General features: G+C 45.3%; 1 protein-coding gene across 1 annotated transcript in view; it reads left to right on the top strand.

The window, feature by feature from the left end:
* Positions 1 to 866: 866 nt before the first annotated feature.
* Positions 867 to 21,041, top strand: part of NHS (NHS actin remodeling regulator) — a 315,160-nt gene continuing 294,985 nt past the window's right edge. Inside the window, exon 1 of the mRNA XM_063953931.1 lies at positions 867 to 1,715. Within this exon, the coding sequence (XP_063810001.1) occupies positions 1,286 to 1,715 (430 nt within the window). The 5' untranslated portion in view covers positions 867 to 1,285. The remainder of the gene's footprint in view (positions 1,716 to 21,041) is intronic.

The raw sequence follows: 21,041 nt of genomic DNA, 5'->3' as shown, positions 1-21,041 counted from the left end.
TATGGTATGCAATTATTCCAAAATACAGAAAAATCCAATATCCAAAATACTTCTGGTCCCAAGCATTTTGGATATGAGCTACTCAACCTATAATACATTTCCTATTATTCTACTAACATTATGCATTTTATGTCTACACAGTAGTCAGTAAGAATAATATAGATGTGTTCTCTTATTTGTTGGTTAATTTAACCCGGTGCAGTGCATGTGCATCTACAGTCAGCGGACTGCCTGGAATGTATGAGATCTATACGGACAGAAGAGAGCCATGTAATCGCTCCAATATAGACAAAAAAAAAAAATTACAAAGTAAACCTATCTATGCTATTTGACCATATATACACAGTACACACACACACACACACACACACACACACACACACACACACACACACACACACACACACACACACACATTTCAGATTCCCATTCAAATGTAGAAGAGTCCTGTTATTCTTGTTTGACACTACTCCAGGGACTTAGAGGTTAATGAGTGCACAGATTTCAAACACACAACAGAATGACTTGTTTTAAATGTACCATGCCATTCAGGCTCCTGTCTGTATATTCTGTAAACCTTGATTTTTCTTTTTTTTTGCAATTGAAATCGGAGCTACAAAACCAGAACTAGAATCCATGGCCCGGGGTAGTGTGAAGCAGCTCTGGAAGTTGCCAGGCGATTTGCTGCAGAATGTCTCCCTATAGCACTGGGCCCTTCTCTGACTCTGTGTGGCTGAGGAAGGCAGTGTCTAGTGTAAAATATCCTGATTCCTCCCCTTGGCTTTTCAGCACCTCCCTCCCCCCTCCCTGTCTCTGTCTTATTCCTCCTCCCCATTCAAACATCTCTGTGAATTCCTACCACCAGGTTTTTTGTCTGCCTCACTCTAGCATGGTGAAAGCAGAGCGAGAGGCAGAGAAAATATATCCAAAAAGCAACTGGATGATCAGAGGGGAGTGAGGAACCAGGGAAGCAGTGCACAACTGCGATACTTTCAAAGTCACAACTGCACATTGTCACATATGGAGCGGAAACCATGGCTTTGATATTCACCAGCTACCAACAATTGGGAACTGCAAGTGATTAAAGAGAAACCTGTGTATTTAAAAAAAAAAAAAATTGGACCTGCACAGGAGTGGCACAGTGGTGGTGTATTGCTGCACTAGTTATCTCTTTCATTCTGGAGGATTCTGGAGAGCTTGATTTTTTCTGTGGTCATTTCATGTTGTTTCCTTAGTATTGGATAGCAGAGGATTTATTGTAGGATAACGTGAAGGGCGATCTGCAATGCCCTTTGCCAAGCGGATTGTTGAGCCCCAGTGGCTGTGTAGGCATGCTGTCACCCTGGTAGAGGGGAGCTGTTGCCGGGATCAGGGGGAAGACCAGAGGCAACAGCACCCCCGGGGGAATGCCAGGGAAGAATTGGCAGTTACTGTGGCATCTTCCGTACAGGTGCCCACAGAAGAGAGGGAACCTTTACCTATTGATGGTGGTCAGGAAAAAGATGTGTCGACTTTGGATTTGTGCGCAGTCAACAACGTTGCGATGTCACGGATTTTGCGTCAACTTTCGGATATGGCGCGGCATGCCTGCTCTCTTTTCCATGAAATTGAAGCAGAGATTCAGGTTACTGCACGGCGTGTACGAGCGCTGCAAGGGAAGATCGGTACAGTCCAGCAGGTCGTCAGCAGCCTGGATCCAAAGCAGGAGACAGTGCGTGAGTACCACATCTTGGATGCAATTTGCTGCAGTTTGCATTTAGCATTTGTCTGTCTCCCTTTCTCTGTGCGCTGGGACAAGAATTGCTGCTTGGTACAGGCCTTTCATGCTTACAAAAAGGAAATACAATGAATTATCACAAAGACCCTCATTTCCTACCTTTCCCTTAACCTCCCCATTTTATCAATCTTGTTACTTATCTTATGCTAAGTGCCCAAATGTTTCCTTATCACCTCGGATGCTACAGGGGAAGGGAGGGAAATCTGCATTGCTGATGCTCCAGCAGTTGCTGAATGTGATGGGTAAAGGCATGAGGGTGTTCTCTCTAAGCTCTTAATTCACAAATGTTCTTATACGGAAGCCACAAACAACGTGTCCTTTAAATAATGAACTTAGTATGAACATATAGAGGCCTAAAAACTCTGACATATATCATTCACAATATGTGTAGCTTGCAGAGTTCTTATCACATTTCATTGTGCTGTAATGGTTGTACACCTACAGGCTATATACAGTACCTTGCTGTTCCTGTTTGCATTTATGCTGTGTTCATGCGTGTTTGTAGGTGACAATACTAGATGTGCAGATTTGTGCATGTGCAACATCTGTAGTTGTTTTTTTTTATATATATATATGTATTTAATCAGCAATGTTGCCTATTAGGACTGGCTTTTAGATCAGTGAAAAGCCAAGAAAAATCATGCTACCAATTACTGCAAGGCAAGCATGTGTAGACTGGGATTATACCATTTCTATCTGTCCTTTGCGTGACTCGCTATCATGGATTTCCCTATGACTTATATCTAGGAGTGCACTGCCCTCGCTATAGCTACTGTATCCCTCTGCAGTATCTTTTCATCTGTCTGCTCAGATAACTACTCCCCAGCTTAGTCCATTCCCTATGCTGCTCACAGGCGTCCATTTCTCAGGTGGACTCGATAGGTTATATGTGGCTAGTGTGATGCTCATGGTTTAACCCCTTCTATGCAAGCTTGGATGTTACAGCTACCAACTGCAAAATATTATGGTTTATGAGAAGTGGCTCTGTTGTATTGAATCTAATATGCTGCTTTAGCTTCATGGTAACCTTCACAGCCCCGATAATACTTGCTACAACCAGAGCAACCTTCCTTCCTTCCTCCTGCCCTGTCCTCCAGTGCTTTCATGCTGCTGTAAGGCGCCTGAGTGCCAGTAAGACAGCACGAAGGAGCAGAGGTGTGTCTGGGCTGTGTGTGTGACACTTACATAAGGAGCCTTCTGGAGGCTTCAGATTGTGCAGAATCACTGGGCAGATGCTTAGGACTGAAATCTCAGCAGCAGCAGCAGCAGCAGCAGCAGCAGCACAGAGGTGGCAATGATCATTCATGCTCCTAAGCAACAGGAAGGAAGAGGGAATAGTTTACATGATGATAGGCTCCAGGTAGCCAATCAGAAAGCACTGCAATTATGGTCATTGTGATATTAAAGGGAGTTCTGTGATAATAATACAACATCCTGGTGTTCTCACAAAAATAGAAAATAACCTGTGAGATAACATATATCATATGTATATCTATATCTACATCTATCTATCTATACATATATAAAATCAGCAATTATTGCCTTAGCACATTTGTAAAACTATTTTGCCAGCAATATCTCAGGGTGTAGGGGACCTCACATGACACCAACGATGTGTGCTAAAATCATGCTAATTTGCTTTCTCTGCCATATTATATTGTGCCTGTAAATGCTGCTTATGCTGCAGTCTAGCCCCACAGAAGGGTATGGTACGTCCTCTGGCTCTCGCTACACCCCATCGCCAGTCTCTGAGGAGGAATGGCTGTCAGGTTCACAACAGCTAGTGTCTGTGAGGAAGGGACACGCATGTTGAACCCTTTTGCCATTTCAATGTGACCTTGGACATGTTTTGCTAACACTTTAAAGACATATATGTAGCTATGTTGAGAGAAATCATGCCACGTGATAAAACACTGGAAAATTGTTTAGGCGGGGATTTTTTTTTTTCACTGCAGTGCTCAGACTAGTGAGGGCAGTGGCCAAAAGACAAAACCTGAGCTGCTAGCACCATGTGCTCTGGTGATACATACATCCAGGGTAATTATCAGTCAGGGAGGTCAGATGTCACATTTACTGCTGAAGAAATGTGTGACAGGTTGCCTGGAGAAGCTTACAACTATTACTAGTGCCACTACGAGACATGCCTCCAGCTCCAAGGTCTGGTTGTAAAGGTTGATTAGAATTTAGCAGTGCTCACTCCAGAGACACAATTTACCTTGTGATTAAATCAGCCGTGTCATTTATTTAATCACATTTACATTTACTGTGTGTCAAAGAAGGAACTGTGCCTTCAAAACTTACATACCTGAATCATCTTTTAATAGCAACTCTCATAAATGACATGAAACAAAATGAATATATTAGACAAGCACCTTATTTGTATGACTGCTTCTTTAGGGGGGTATTTATCAAAGCTGGGAAAGAAATAAAATTGTGAGAAATAAAGTACCAACCAATCAGATCCTAAATGTCATTTTTCAAACACAGCCTGTAAAATGTAAGGCAGAAGCTGATTGGCTAGTACTTTATCTCTCACAATTTTCTTTCTGTCCGAGCTTTAATAAATACCCCCCTTAATATATCTTTATAGTTTGTACCCCATTTTTGTCTTGCCTATCTCTTTTTTTTTTGTATATAGACTGCCGCTGGATTTCAGACATCACCTCTCTTTTCTATATTTCACTGTCCTTTATATTTCCACCTTTGCTTGTTTGTCGAAAAAGGAAACAAATGCTATTGCTTGTACCATCCAATCAGATGTTTGCATTTAGTAGTTTGTAATAAACAGTGGCCAATCAATATCTGATTGGTTACTATGTGATTGTCATGTTCTATTTCTGTCAACATATATTATATTACAGTTCTAAATAGGTGGGGCTTGCATTTCCAACTAAGACATAATTAATTTCATATTCCAATGAAGAGGAAGCAAACATTGGTGACTGCAGAGAACACAATTATTTCTTCATAGTACTATACAACAACAATTACTATCTTATGTATCAATAAACTAATTCAAGGCTGGTTACTGCAATTAGAATATAAGACAATAGAACAGCAGCAGATCATTGTTCAGTAGGTGAAATGGGAGACTTAAGGCCCGTACACACTGGTCGATATATCGGCCGTTCTCTTGAACGGCCGATATATCGCTGGACCGTCGGCCAGTGTGTACGGCCGATACGTCTGTGAACTCCGTCGTTCACAGACGTATCGCGTCGGCCGCGCAGCACAGCCGACGGCCAATATTTCTACCGATATATTGGCGCGTCGCTGTGTGTGTACGGGGCGGTCGGCCGACCGCCCGTACACATGCTGCGGCGGCCGCCGGTGATTGACAGCTGAACTGGGCGGGCGTGTGTACACGCCCGCCCAGTTCATGACGTCAGTCCCCGACGGATCGGGCAGTGTGTATGCTCAACAGATCAATTGATCTGCAGATATATCTATTAGTGTGTACCCACCTTTAGAAAGGTGCTGTACAGTGACCATCTGCTTCAGAAAAGGAAAAAAGGGAGATTTTAAAATGTAACAGACAACTGCTTGCTATCAAAACACAACAAAAACAAAACAGATATTACAGTTATGCAAGTACTAGACAAAAAGAAACATACACACAAAAAAAAATGATGACATAATTGAATGGGGTCATAGAGCACTTTCTGTGTGCACGCCCTGATCTGTTTCTTTTTCCTCTCAGAGTATGGGACATTTCTTTTTAGACTGACCAAAACCAGTTTTCTTTTCTTTTTTTTTTACATCAAACTCTTTCCAAAAATAAGATATTCCTCTATTGTTTCCAGCTGCATCAGCAGACCGAACATGGAGACAGAGCATTCACAGGCAGCTTTGATTTATTTCAAATACATTGGTTCAAAGAAACAAATACCTTGTTAAAAAAGTGACCAGGATAATTTTTCACTAGGGTGGAGTTTGGAACCGGAAATTACTTCTCTAGAGTATTTTACAGTTTCTAATTGTTTTCTGTGTTACTTTCGTAGATGTAGAGCCTTATATCGTTCACTGTGTCTTGCAATAGGTTATTTTTATTGCTTTTCAAATGTCATCAACTTTTAATTTACGCTTCAGGTTCTGTGTTAAGCCTTGTGCTGAAATGCGGGAATATAGGGGTCTATTTATCAAAAGAGCAGTAGAAGATTTTTCTCACTGCATATCTCTGCATATCTATCACTGCTATTTATTATTAACTGTCGCTGGGGCAGTTGAGCGATACTCAATCCCCCATTGATGCTGGCTCAACAGAGGTGAGGATAGGCTTACCTTTTTGCCAGCAAGTCGGGATACAGTCGAGCACTGGGATATGCACTAGAAGTCCTGTTTCGGGCTTCTAAGGCATTTGTGTCTGTATTGCCTATCACGGTATTGGAGGACAGCCAGAAGTACAAGTACCTCTGCTGTCCTTGATACATTTGCAGTAAGTAGCTTCCTGATGCTTGGGAAAACTCACAGGGTTCCCATGAGATGGCCACTGCTGGCGATATCCAGCAACGGTTGTCACTGTGCGGAATGCTAACTTGGGATAGTCCCTAGGCCACAAATGCTGGACAGCTTTATTTTTACACTGCAATTTGGTTTTCTGTGTGAACAGATCCCTCCCAAATCTAAATCTCTTTGCACATGTTACATCTGTCCTGACTGCAGTGTAACATGGTTATTTATTATTATTTATTTATTACCAGTTATTTATATAGCGCTCACATATTCCGCAGCGCTTTACAGAGAATATTTGGCCATTCACATCGGTCCCTGCCCCAGTGGAGCTTACAATCTATATTCCCTACCACATGTACACGCGCACACATTCATACTAGGGTTAATGTTTGTTGGGATCCAATTAACCTACCAGTATATTTTTGGATTGTGGGAGGAAATCGGAATACCCGGTGGAAACCCACGCAAGTACGGGGAGAATATACAAACTCCGCACGGGTAGAGCCATGGTGGGAATCGAATCCATGACCTCAGTGCTGTGAGGCAGTAATACCAACCATTACACCATCCGTACTGCCATGCCCAGGTGCAGTTACTGGCTCTTTCCTACCTCTCCAACTCAGAATCAGGCCCAATGTGTTGACATGTCTTGGAAATGATTAAACATGTAAAGTAAACTATTGTAATACATTTCATTGTACAGTCCGTAACGTTTAATCTGAAGTGGAGATAAATTATAACATGCCATGGACATATAGTATAAGTGAGCACCAGGCATTGTAATAGCCCTTTCACGTTGCCAAAATAACCCGAGGTGCAGTGTGAAGCGCCAAAGTGAAGTAACCCGGCATTAAAACCCAGGTTTAAAGCAGGTTTAAACATGGGTTGATGTGCAGTGTGAAAGGGTCTGACCTGGGTTATTCAACCCGGGACTCAAAAAAAGGCACTGATTGGATGTTCTGTGTCTCCCGTGATGATGTCAACAGCCACAGCCCTGGACACACAGGCAGCACACTGTAGACATCAAGAAAGCAGCATTTTAGAAGTTCAGCAGTCTGAGGGTTAATTGCCACGACCAATTGGAGTGATGAGGAGGTGAGGGAGCTGTTCAGGATCAGGGGGTAAGCTGAGATTTGCAGGCAAATTACAGGCACTGTCAAAGATGCCATAGTGTACAAAAACGTCACCAAGATGCTTGAATCCTGTGGCTTCCACAGGGGTGTAGTACTGCTGACCGGCGATTAGGAGACCGCCGGTCAGCTTACCGACGCCGGGATTCCGGAGCATACCGACGCCGGGATCCCGGCGGGGAGGGGCGAGTGCAGCAAGCCCCTTGCGGGCTCGCTGCGGGCTCGGTGCCACGGGTTCTATTCCCACTCTATGGGTGTCGTGGACACCCACGAGTGGAAATAGTCCCTGTTGGTCGGCATGCCGACCATCGGGATAGTGAGCCGTCGGGCTCGTGGAGGAGGTCATGTGACTGTCGGTCAGCTGATTGGCGGTCACATGAATACCACCCCTTCCACAGGACACTGCAGTAGGTCATAAATGAAAGGTCTTAAAGAAAAATTACCTTTTTTTTATTTATTTTTTGACACCTCATCTTTATGAGCCAGAAAAAGTCAATTTTAAATGACATCCATAGTGTTTACATGGGTGACCCGGGTTCAGTGTGATAAGGGCCAACCTGGGAATCATCGGGTCGAAAGTGCAGTGTGAAAGGGTCGGACCCGGGTTTTCGATGTGAAAGCAATATAACATAAATGACATAAATGACATGTTGGTGTTGAATGAAAATGTATGTAGAAATAGGCCTGTGTGTTGCAGTTGTGCTATCAGTGAGTTAGAACTATTACTCAAAGCATATGGTCTCGGGGATGTATCGTGTTACCGGCGACCGGGATCCCGACGGTCAGCATCCTGATGCCGGGATCCCAGCCACAGAATGCCGACGGAGGGGAAGGGGGGGGGGGGGGGAGCGCAACAAGTTCCTTGCGGGCCGCCACGCTGCGGGCTAGGTGACACGGGTTCTGTTCCCATATTCCCACTCTATAGGAATAGTCCCTGTTGATCGGCATGCCGACCATCAGGATTGTGAAGGGGCGGGATGTAGGTGGAGTTAGTGACCGCATAACTACATCCCTATGTTCTGTTTAATCACATATCTTATGTAACATTAACTGAAACATAACATTATTAAAGAGCATGTCTAATCTGCCTCCCGTCAGCTTTAATAATGTGCCTCTATGCCAATGACTTGGCTTGTAAGAGTGCAGGACTTGCCCCTTCTCATGTTATGTGTGGCCCTGAAGCATGTCACCTATGACTGCTATAATGGCACAAACTGAGGCAGCTATTTCAGGTGGCTAGTTTTCAAGGACAGCAAAACATATGGAATGAATGTACATTTTTCTGCTGGTAAAGTGTCCGCTAATGATTGGTATACAGTTGGCAGGGCTACTAATGGTAAGTGTCAATATTTTTATAGCGTAAACCAGGCATATACACATTTGCTGGCTTTGTTAAGTGCAAGGAGAGAGGAAGGTTCTGCCTCAGGCATGAGAGTCACACCCCTGGTGTCACTGCGCTCTGATATCATATGCTCCCTTATCTGCTCTTATTCTACTGCTATTCGTTTTTCTACAATACCATATACTGCATAATAAGCCTTTTTGGGGCAATTCTTCTATCTGAGGCAGCAGCTGCCATTGCACTCTCCTCGCCCTAAAGAGCCCCATACACTAGAATGATAATGCCTGATTTCAGCCGATTTCGGGTATTCGGCCCGATATATCGGGCATTTTGGAGGTGTTTTCAATCCGATCCCATGCGCGTTCCCGTGAGCATCGGATCGGATCCTCCACTGTGCTGCACTCGTGATATGTCGGACCCCGCAGGCACGGCTGGGATCGCCCAAGATAAATCGTATGCGAAAGGACAGCATACGATGTATCTTGGGCGATCCTGCAACCCGAGAGGCTGCCGGGGTGATCGCCCGCAACATGAGGGTCCGACATGTCGCAGTAGTGTATGGAGCCCTTTACTCCAAACTAACATAAACAATGGTGGTGTACACTAAGCACAGTAATCATAGTAATGCAATGTGTTATTATTACATCTAATAATACGACACCACTAGTTCTGTGGCAGGACAATAGCATTTTCTTTTTTATCAACATTTTGCTGCTTTCTCAAAAGCTGACACTTCAGACAAATGCCACTTTAGTCCCATGACATATGAGGTGTCACATGCTGTCAGGGTGGGGATCTCAATTATTATCTGCCTGGTCTGTCATGGTGTTCAGGCCAGGGGGTGGGTCCGGTATAATAATGATAACATAATCATGCATTGGGCCCTCAGGTGTGGGGTCCCAATAGAATTACTGTATGGACCAGAATGGTGCAGCAGAGGGGGTTGCAGGGGAGGGACTGCCATCATTTTGTTAAGGGGAATATAAAAATGTGTAGGGTAACTACTAACTATAAACCATTTATACAAGATGGACTTTAAGAGTTGTTATTGTTTATTTCTCTGACGTCCTAGTGGATGCTGGGAACTCCGAAAGGACCATGGGGAATAGCGGCTCCGCAGGAGACTGGGCACAAAAGTAAAAGCTTTAGGACTAGCTGGTGTGCACTGGCTCCTCCCCCTATGACCCTCCTCCAAGCCTCAGTTAGATTTTTGTGCCCGAACGAGAAGGGTGCAATCTAGGTGGCTCTCCTGAGCTGCTTAGAGTAAAAGTTTAAACACGACCTCCACCCGGGAGAGTGGGGACTTCACCCAGAAGTCTTCCACATGATTATAAACCGTTGGGAAAAACTCGACAGGTATTGCTCCAGGTCAAGGGACCCTCAGGCAATAGCTGTAGACGCTCTGGTAACACCGTGGGTGTACCAGTCAGTGTATGTGTTCCCTCATCTGCCTCTCATACCCAAGGTACTGAGATTGATAAGATGGAGAGGAGTAAGCACTATATTCGTGGCTCCGGATTGGCCAAGAAGGACTTGGTAACCGGAACTTCAAAAGATGCTCACGGAGGATCCGTGGCCTCTACCTCTAAGAAGGGACCTGCTTCAGCAAGGACCCTGTCTGTTCCAAGACTTACCGCGACTGCGTTTGACGGCATGGCGGTTGAACGCCGGATCCTGAAGGAAAAAAGGCATTCCGGATGAAGTCATCCCTATCCTGATCAAAACCAGGAAGGATGTAACCGCAAAACATTATCACCGCATTTGGCGAAAATATGTTGCGTGGTGCGAGGCCAGTAAGGCCCGACGGAGGAAATTCAACTGGGTCGATTCCTACATTTCCTGCAAACAGGAGTGTCTATGGGCCTGAAATTGGGGTCCATTAAGGTTCAAATTTCGGCCCTGTCAATTTTCTTCCAAAAAGAACTAGCTTCAGTCCCTGAAGTTCAGACGTTGTAAAAGGGGTACTGCATATACAGCCTCCTTTTGTGCCTCCAGTGGCACCTTGGGATCTCAATGTAGTTTTTGGGTTCCAAAAAAGTCACATTGGTTTGAACCACTTAAATCTGTGGAGTTAAAATATCTCACATGGAAAGTGGTCATGCTGTTGGCCCTGGCCTGGGCCAGGCGCGTGTCAGAATTGGCGGCTTTATCCTGTAAAAGCCCTTATCTGATTTTCCATTCGGACAGGGCGGAATTGAGGACTCGTCCTCAGTTTCTCCCTAAGGTGGTTTCAGCGTTTCACCTGAACCAACCTATTGTGGTGCCTGCGGCTACTAGGGACTTGGAGGACTCCAAGTTGCTAGACGTTGTCAGGGCCCTGAAAATATATGTTTCCAGGACGGCTGGAGTCAGAAAATCTGACTCGCTGTTTATCCTGTATGCACCCAACAAGCTGGGTGCTCCTGCTTCTAAGCAGACTATTGCTCGTTGGATTTGTAGTACAATTCAGCTTGCACATTCTGTGGCAGGCCTGCCACAGCCAAAAATCTGTAAATGCCCACTCCACAAGGAAGATGGGCTCATCTTGGGCGGCTGCCCGAGGGGTCTCGGCTTTACAACTTTGCCGAGCAGCTACTTGGTCAGGAGCAAATACGTTTGTAAAATTCTACAAAATTGATACCCTGGCTGAGGAGGACCTGGAGTTCTCTCATTTGGTGCTGCAGAGTCATCCGCACTCTCCCGCCCGTTTGGGAGCTTTGGTATAATCCCCATGGTCCTTTCGGAGTTCCCAGCATCCACTAGGACGTCAGAGAAAATAAGAATTTACTTACCGATAATTCTATTTCTCATAGTCCGTAGTGGATGCTGGGCGCCCATCCCAAGTGTGGATTGTCTGCAATACTTGTACATAGTTACAAAAATCGGGTTATTATTGTTGTGAGCCATCTTTTCAGAGGCTCCTCTGTTATCATGCTGTTAACTGGGTTCAGATCACAGGTTGTACGGTGTGATTGGTGTGGCTGGTATGAGTCTTACCCGGGATTCAAAATCCTTCCTTATTGTGTACGCTCGTCCGGGCACAGTATCCTAACTGAGGCTTGGAGGAGGGTCATAGGGGGAGGAGCCAGTGCACACCAGCTAGTCCTAAAGCTTTTACTTTTGTGCCCAGTCTCCTGCGGAGCCGCTATTCCCCATGGTCCTTTCTGAGTTCCCAGCATCCACTACGGACTATGAGAAATAGAATTATCGGTAAGTAAATTCTTATTTTATTAACTTTTATTTATATAGCGCCAGCATATTCCATTGCACTTTACAATTTGAATCAAAGTGATAAAAAAACTTTGGGTAATAACAGAGAGCTTAGAGGGCCCTGCTCACATACGTACAGTTAGGCGGGAGTCATCTTAGATTTTGCAACAGGTGCTTGGATGTTCTGTGCATTTTCAGTGAAGGTTGTTATCAGGAGCGGTTCTTGGTGCGGGCAAGCAGTGCCCGGGGCGCTGCAGCCTGGGGGCGCGGCCGCAGTACCCCCGCAGGCGCCCGCCGCCTACCCACACCCTGCTCCCCAGCTGCAGCAGACGCCGTAGGCTGTGTGGGCGTCCGCTGCAGCCGGCGCACCTGTCAGACGCTAGAGATCATTATTGACCTCTAGTGTCTGTGTGTCGCTGCTATGGGAGAGACGTCATGACGTCTCTCCCATAGAGAGGAGTCGTGGGTGGCCAGACGGAGCAGCAGCAGTAGCATCAGCGATCGGGAAGCAGGAGCAGGGCAGTGGTAAGTATTGGGTTTTTTTTTGTGTGTGTGTGTGTGTGTGTGTGTGTGTGTGTGTGTTTGTAAGCGGCTACTAAGGGGCACAGCAACAGGGGGCACAACTACTGGAGGCACAGCAACAGGGGGCACAACTACTGGGGGCACAGCAACAGGGGGCACATCTACTGGGGGCACAACTACTGGGGGCACAGCAACAGGGGGCACATCTACTGGGGGCACAGTTACAGGGGGCACATCTACTGGGGGCACAGTTACAGGGGGCACAACTACTGGGGGCACAACTACTGGGGGCACAGTGACAAGGGGCACAACTACTGGTGCAAATCTACTGTCGTAATTGTGTACTGTAATCAAAAAATTCCCAGAGTTGTATTCATGATATGTAAAAAGTTGAAACAGTCTAATTCTATATGCATTTCTGGAAATCACATCATGTTGTGACCATAATTGGTAGATCTATACATCTGGTATTCATTCATTTTGATAAACGGCTAATCCTCAGGGTAAGAATGTGATCTCCAATCTGCAGGGTTAAAGAAACATAGAATTTGACGGCAGATAAGAACCACTTGGCCCATCTAGTCTGCCCAAGTACATACACAGGGGTGCTTAAAGAGAGGAGGAGGCCCGTGTTCAGCCTCCTCCGTTCGGGCCCCCTCATCTCTGCCCGGAGCGCTGTAGAGTCTGAGTACTAGAGTGCTCAGACTCTACTGCGCATGCGCAGATCTCTGGGAAAATGCCATTGTGGCCATTCCCCTGAGATTTCTCTACTGCGCATGCGCTGAACTCCGTGAAAATGGCCGCTGGGCCATTTTCACTATGTTTTAACAGTGCTGCGGATGCCGGCGCTGGACTCTGGAGGGGTAGAGTATTTTAAAAATGGGTGCAGCGTGTGCGGTGGGGGCCCCCTCTGGACTCAGGGGCCCGTGTGCACCTCACACACTGCACATATTATAGAAACGGCAGTGTAAATACAACACACACGTACACACTAGGGTTCATTTTTGTTTGAAGCCAATAAACCTAATGTATATTTTTGAAGTACGGTAGGAAGCCGAAAGTACCAGGAGGAAACCCACCCAAGTACGGAAAGAATAACAATGGGGCAGATGGAGCTACAGCTCCAGGCCCAATATAAAAATAGGCCCATCAACATGACAGCCTGATGAAGATAAACTGCCCAGTATAATTCTAATTTCCTCACAAAGTGATATTGTTTTTCTACTTATTTTGGGAGACATTGGGGATTATAGTGTAAGGAGTGTACATGCCCATATGTCACTGGCCACACCCACACAACATTAGCCACACCTCCTCAACTTCTCACAATAGGCCCTTGATCATTTTCAGCACCAGGCCCATGTGGATCTTAATCCAGCCCTGCACACAGTTGGGGCCATGGTGGGAATCTAACCCATAACCTCCGTGCTTTGAGGCAGTAATGCTAACCATTACACCATCCGTGCTGCCCAAAACTGGCCATGAACAAGTGCTGGAGTGTGGCTATGTCTATATATTTAGAATACAGCCCAGTCTGTAACTGCATTGTAGGTAGCAAGTGAGTGAGAGCCTACAATGGAATAATAGATAAAATGAAAATAATCTTTTCTGCAGCCAGCATCATTTATTATAGTGTACACAACTCAAGGTCCTATCTTCTATTCAGAAGAGGTTTATCAGCCAGACGGAAGTTGAGGACATAAACATTTCCCTTTTAGTAATATTAATACTGTCTTGTATACACTCTCTATAACACTTTGTTCATAGTTGCAAGACCTCACCAAGATGTTCCTTTGATAACCTTGATAGAGCTCAATGGAATGGCCTTATACTTTCATAAAATTAACAAAATGTAGGTGTCATTCACCCCATCTACTGTTTTTTCCTGAATTTCTCATGTTAAAAAATGCATGAAACACTACAAATATGTGCTGCTCTAGGGTCCAATTCCGTCAGCATCAATTATCCTATCAGTATGTTTTTGTGTTATAGGAAGAAATTGGGGCTGGGTATGATATGTCGGCAGCTGCAATGTCAACATTCATCATGTAGGCAGTGCTGAAATGTCAACATGTTAGAATGTGAACATATTGACCTTGGTGGCCCAACAGTGACGTACGTTCTCCTGGTGGCTTCCAGGTCAGACCTCTGATCTTCCAGCATTCTGGTATTTTTACGTACACACTAACCCTCCATCAAGTGCCTAATCCTAACCTCCCGCAGCCTAACCCTCCCACACTCTTTCAAATACATTAAAAATAAAAACTCTTTAAAGGTTGGAATCGAATAAATAGCCCCAGAGCTGTGTGGATGAAACACTAACTACTGTGCCACCATGCTGCCCAATGCATGAAAAGTGCATGGTAACATGTTAAAAGCTTATCATGTAAATCTCCCCAAACAGTTTATTTTTTATGCCTGTTTTCCATTTTCCCTGGGTTGAGCACATTTAGGGGATGGTACCGCTATCCCGGCAGTCATCATCCCGATGGTCAGACTGCGGCATCCCGACATTCAAACTCCAATCGGATCTCGGTGAGTATTTTATCTCTTACCCTAACTCACCCCTTCCGAAGCATAACCCTCCTGTCCCACAGTCTAACCCTAAAGTCCCCTCCTGCATCCTAACCCTAACCATCCCCCCACTGTGCAGCCTAACCCTAACTGCCAAGACAAGTGTAACTGCAGCAAATATATGTATACCATGTCTGTTCCACTTTAGTGTACTGTTATGGTTCTGTGTTGCAAATAACAGGGAATTTGCAAGTGTTCTATTTCTTTTTCAAAATACAAAGGATCAGCAAAAAAATACTTGTATGCAGCAAAGAGTAGTTGTAACACATTGTTACGTATCAATACAAGAAATAAAGATCACCATTAACAATATACCCTTACATTGACAGCATGCAGTAGCAACTATGTGCAGACTTTGGTCACCAACAGAAGGCTGCTTCTACAGATACTCTATGTAAAGCCATTAATGTTATAAAAATACTATAATAAAATTCACAAAGCAAACATGAGCCGAACCTCGTGACATCTCTGCCCTAATCTCTACATCCAGCATCTATGCCTATTGGAAAAGAGCTACCAGTGCACAATGTCTCTGTTGTAGACAGAATGGGGTTAAGTCCTATTGTAATTAGAACAGTAGAGCGGAGTCCAGGAGCTTACATGTTCCCAACAGCCTATTATGTTTGGAACTAAGCAGATGTGAAAACACTTCTCAATTGTCATACATTGTGCCGTATAATGAGTGAATGACATCATTTGCCCCTCAAATACATGAAGTTATGTAGGGAACATTTTTATTATACTAAATTTACAACATTTTATATGTTATATGTAACCTAACCATGACCTACAGATGAATGATATTCATGTAGACAGTGGTAAAGAAGGTGCTTCTCATAGCTCAAAGCATTTCCGATTATTATTTGGTATTATTTATAAATGATTTATATGAATATACGTACATCAGTACTGAGTGATTGTCATTTGTTTCTTTTATAAGTACTCATTGGCCTCAGCAGTTTGTACTCGTCTTATACCCCTTTCACACCGGGCATGGACCCGGGAAAAACCCAGGTCATGTGATTGGGTCCACCTGGGTTTTGACTGTTTTTTTCCCCATGTTTGAGCTGAATACAGTATATGCTAGAACCAAGTGGGCTAAAGGACCTCTGACGTCAGGGGGAGGAGCAAGGCCGGCGGGATAGTACTTTCACTATCCACGTCAACAACTACTCCCTTTATTAACTCGGCGGCTCCCCCCATGTTGATGTCAGAGGTCTTTTTCCCAGCGTGGCTTTGGCCATAACCCCTTTCACACCTAAGCATGGACCCTGGAATAACCCTCGTCATCACCAGGGTCGTGGAGTTGGGTCACATAGCTCAGGTCGATCCACTTGACACCGACACATGACCAGGGTTTTTCATGTTTGGTGTGAAAGCGGTATCAGCATAGGTTCAAACCGTGTTCATTACCCTAGCTCAGACACAGGATTTTGGTGTCAATGGGGTATACTGTAACACTTGTCACAATTGGTGCCTGTATTCCTGGGCACCCAGCATTTGTAGCCAGGTTACAGCAGATAACAGCAGCAAAAGTTCAGCTTCTCACAGCTGGTGAGGGACAAAAAAAAACGGAGAACAATAGGAGTGACAGAAATGTAAAAGAAAAAGGAAATAGGGTAGAAAGATGTGTTTTTCTATTGGGAAAAAAAAACCCATTTCATATTTATCAGTTTTTTTGTGTGAAAATAAAACACAGAATATTAGATGTTCTCAAAAACAACAATATAGGAAAGCTAAAAAATAACTCATACTCCTAATAGTTTTGCTGGTGAAAGCTCTATTTTCTTTTAGGAAAGTGAGAGTTTATGGCAATCTTTTATCTTTCCACTAAAATGTTATGCTAATGCAGATAAGGCATATTGTACGTGTAACTACCATGATTTTTTTGCCCATTTAAAAAAGACTATAAATTATACATCAGTTTATTTATTTAGTGACACACAATGTATTCAGGTCACTATAGTATTTAGCAGAGGTTCCCAAACTGTGTGCCGTGGCTCCCTGGGGTGCCTCGGGACACTTGCAGGGGTGCCCTGGGTTGGTGGTCCAGGACCAATTCAAATTATTCATGGTCAATATAATAGGCAAAACCAGTGCTGGTGGCTGCCAGTCATAAAATATGTGGCCAAACAGAAGCAAATCTTGTCCCTCACCACACAACTGACCCTAAGGATGACATATAAACGTGATCTACTTAATGTAATATTTCTTTCTAAATTTCTCAATAAGAAATTTTTGTCCTAGGGGTGCCGTGAAAAAAATTCTGATATTCTAGGGCGCCGTGATTCAAAAAAAGTTTGGAAACCACTGGTATTTAGGGCAAATATATTTTGAGCAACAGTAAAATAGGTATCAGAAAACAATAGACGACTGCCCTGAACAGTTTACAATCAGAATGTTCTAGAACTGTTTACAAGGGAAGTTGAAGATCTGTATAACCAATGTAATGAATATAAGCTGCATAATACTTCTGAAAGATTTATTTTCCTTTTAAATTTGGGAACCTGCTCTTAGAAAAACATTTATACAGAGTCAGGTATGGTTTTGGCATATGTCAGCCCTTCATTAGGAGGTGTCTTTTTGTTTGTCTTAATCGGCTTGGAGCTTAACTGTGAAATTCCTTTAACTCCTTCACTGCTGGGATGGTTTCCTGTGATGTGACATGCAGAAGGATGCCTGTTCTGTCGAGATCAAAGACTTGAAAGGATGAATAGTCCATTGAGACATTTATTGTCAGTCAGACATTGTGTCATTAGATTACAGAGAAAAGTGGGTGTGAGATGATAGACATTTTTGTGTGAAACATTTACATCTTTCTGGATTTCTTCAACTACTATAATAGTGAAGTAGGGGTCATTTTAAAATAGTGGAATTTTGTATGCATTTGTTCTTTAATGTTGCTCTAAACCCTCCGGCATAATATTGGGTATGTTTTATGCATACAGTAAATTACCGTGTCAGAGGATTTACCCTTTGCTTTGATGGCTCTCCTCCCAGAAGCAAATGGACTAATGCAAACATCGTAGAGGTTTGGAAACCAATTTCAGTTCTTTCTGTGTTATGTCTGCATACCTCCCAACTGTCCCGATTTTCACAGGACAGTCCTGTTTTTTTTGGGACTGTCCCGCTGTCCCACCTGTGGGATGCAGTGTCCCACGGTGGTGGGGGAGCAGGTGGGAGGCTCCTATCACTCATGGCTCTGTTCTATAGAGACGCACAGCATCTGTTCACAGGAAACAGAGGGACTGAGGCAGGGGCGGATTGGGAACAAAAAGTGGCCCTGGAAAAATTTGTACTAGTGGCCCCACTTGGGCAGCACCAGAAGTGTAAGGTCTAGCCATGGGCCATGGCAGCAGCACCCTCCCCCCAAGACTTTCCAGATAGTGGACATGTCCAGCATCAAGGGGGAAGTTAAAAGGAAATAAAATTAAATATTATGAGCACATTATATGATACACCTTCAGAATTTAGGAAACTACATAATTCTTTAGAAAGATATATTTTCTTGCTTATTACACCAACCGTATCCCTATCACTATTCACTCAATCTTATATGTCAGCCAAATAGGCAGACAGAGCATACACTAGATCATCTGCAATCACAGGCTAAGTGGCAAAGTCATTTTCATATATGCAAATTGTTTGGCATCTTACTCATTATGTCTATAAATAGGACCACATGTCCTCAAACAAAACAGGCCCCGCGGGTGCATCGGCCCACCGGGAATCTTCCCTGTAGGCCCTATGGCCAATCCGCCTCTGGACTGAGAGCATTCCAGCAGCTCACAGAGTGCTGGCCATGCCCCCAGTATGACTATAACGGGAGGTGTGTCAGGCAGTCGCGGCATTGCAGCGAAGCCATGCCCCCTTTTACCGAGGCCATGCCCCCTTTTCGGCCGGGTGGTCCTGCATCTGAAGATCTAAATATTGGGAGGTATTATTTATTTATTTATTACCAGTTATTTATATAGCACACACATATTCCGCAGCGCTGTACAGAGAATATTTGCCCATTCACATCAGTCCCTGCCCCAGTGGAGCTTACAATCTATGGGGGTCATTCTGAGTTGATCGCACGCTGCCGATTTCCCCTGTGCTGCGATCAGGTCTCTACTGCGCATGCGTATGCACCGCAGTGCTCACGCGCGTTGTACGGGTACAATGCGGATTGTTGCTGAGCTATGGATTTAACAAGAATCCATACGCACAGCCGATCGCAAGAAGATTGACAGAAAGAGGGCGTTTATGGGTGTCAACCAGTGGTGCAAGTGGGCGGGTACGGGTGGGTACGGCGTACCCGTAAGAATTTAGCCGTGGGTACGCCGTACCCACACTGACGGGCCGCCGCTCCTCGCACCGCCGCTGATGTGAGGGAAGGAGAGCGCAGCCTGTGCCTCTCCTTCCCCTCAGTCTCCGGCGGGTGTCATAGTTTAATTCAGCGCCGATCCGTGAGCCAATCAGAGCTCGCGATGCGAGCTCTGATTGGCTCACGGATCGGCGCTGAATTAAACTGTGAGACACCCGCCGAAGACTGAGGGGAAGGAGAGGCACAGGCTGCGCTCACCTTCCCTCACACAGGACGGCAGCGGCCAGCGGCAGCGGTGAGCAGGGGAGGGGGGAGGGAGGCATGTTATACCTGGCACTGGGGGATATCTGGCACTGGGGGGGGCATTTCTATCTGGCACTGGGGGATATCTGGCACTAGGGGGGCATTTCTATCTGGCACTGGGGGATATCTGGCACTGGGGGGCATATATACCTGGCACTGGGGGATATCTGGCACTGGGGGGGCATTTTTATCTGGCACTAGGGGATATCTGGCACTGGGGGGCATATATACCTGGCACTGGGGGATATCTGGCACTGGGGGGCATATATACCTGGCACTGGGGGATATCTGGCACAGGGGGGCATGTATACCTGGCACTGGGGGATATCTGGCACAGGGGGGCATGTATACCTGGCACTGGGGGATATCTGGCACTGGGGGGGCATGTATACCTGGCACTGGGGGATATCTGGCACTGGGGGCATATCTGGCACTGTAGGGGCATTTCTGTATCTGGCACGGGGGGCAATGTATATCTGACACAGTGGGAGCATTTGTGTATCTGGCACTGTGGGGCAATGTGTATCTGGCACTGTGGGGCACTGTATATCTGGCACTGTGGGGCAACGTGTATCTAACACTGCGAGGCAATGTATATCTGGCACTCTGGGGGCATTTCTGTATCTGGCACTGTGGGGCAATGTGTATCTGGCACTGTTAGTCAATGTGTATCTGGCACTGTGGGGCAATGTATATCTGGCACTGTGGGGCAACGTGTATCTGGCACTATTGGGGTCATACGTGTATCTGCCCCTCCCCCATATGTGTATCACACCCCCATTTCCATTGGCCACGCCCCATGTGGCATTTGGCCACACCCATTTTTTTGCGCGCGCGCCTCCGGCGCGCGCACACAGTACCCGTAAGACATTTTTTCTACTTGCACCACTGGTGTCAACTGACCGCTTTCTGCGAGTGGTAGGGAAAACGCAGGCGCGTCCGTGCATTTGGAGGGCGGGTGTGTGATGTCAATTCCGGCAAAACAAAAAGACTGAAGTGATTGCAAGGGCTGAGTAATTTCAGACCTACTCTGAAACTGCACAAAATGTTTTTGCAGAGCTCGGCTGCACAGGCGTTCGCACACTTGCAAAGTGAAAATACACTCCCCCGTGGGCGGCAACTATGCGTTTGTACGGCTGCTAAAAACAGCTAGCGAGCAATCAACTCGGAATGAGGCCCTATATTCCCTATCACATGTACACACAGACACATTCACGCTAGGGTTAATTTGTTGTTGGGAGCCAATTAATCTACCAGTATATTTTTGGATCGTGGGAGGAAACCGGAGTACCCGGAGAAAACCCATGCAAGTACGGGGAGAATATACAAATTTCGCACAGTTAGGGCCATGGTGGGAATCGAAACGAACCCATGACCTCAGTGCTGTGAGACAGTAATGCTAACCATTACACCATCCGTACTGCCCTCTATGCGCCTGATCGA

Source organism: Pseudophryne corroboree, chromosome 2 (genome assembly GCF_028390025.1).
Source record: "Pseudophryne corroboree isolate aPseCor3 chromosome 2, aPseCor3.hap2, whole genome shotgun sequence".
Lineage (NCBI taxonomy): Eukaryota > Metazoa > Chordata > Amphibia > Anura > Myobatrachidae > Pseudophryne > Pseudophryne corroboree.
This window is presented reverse-complemented; position numbering and strand designations above follow the sequence as displayed.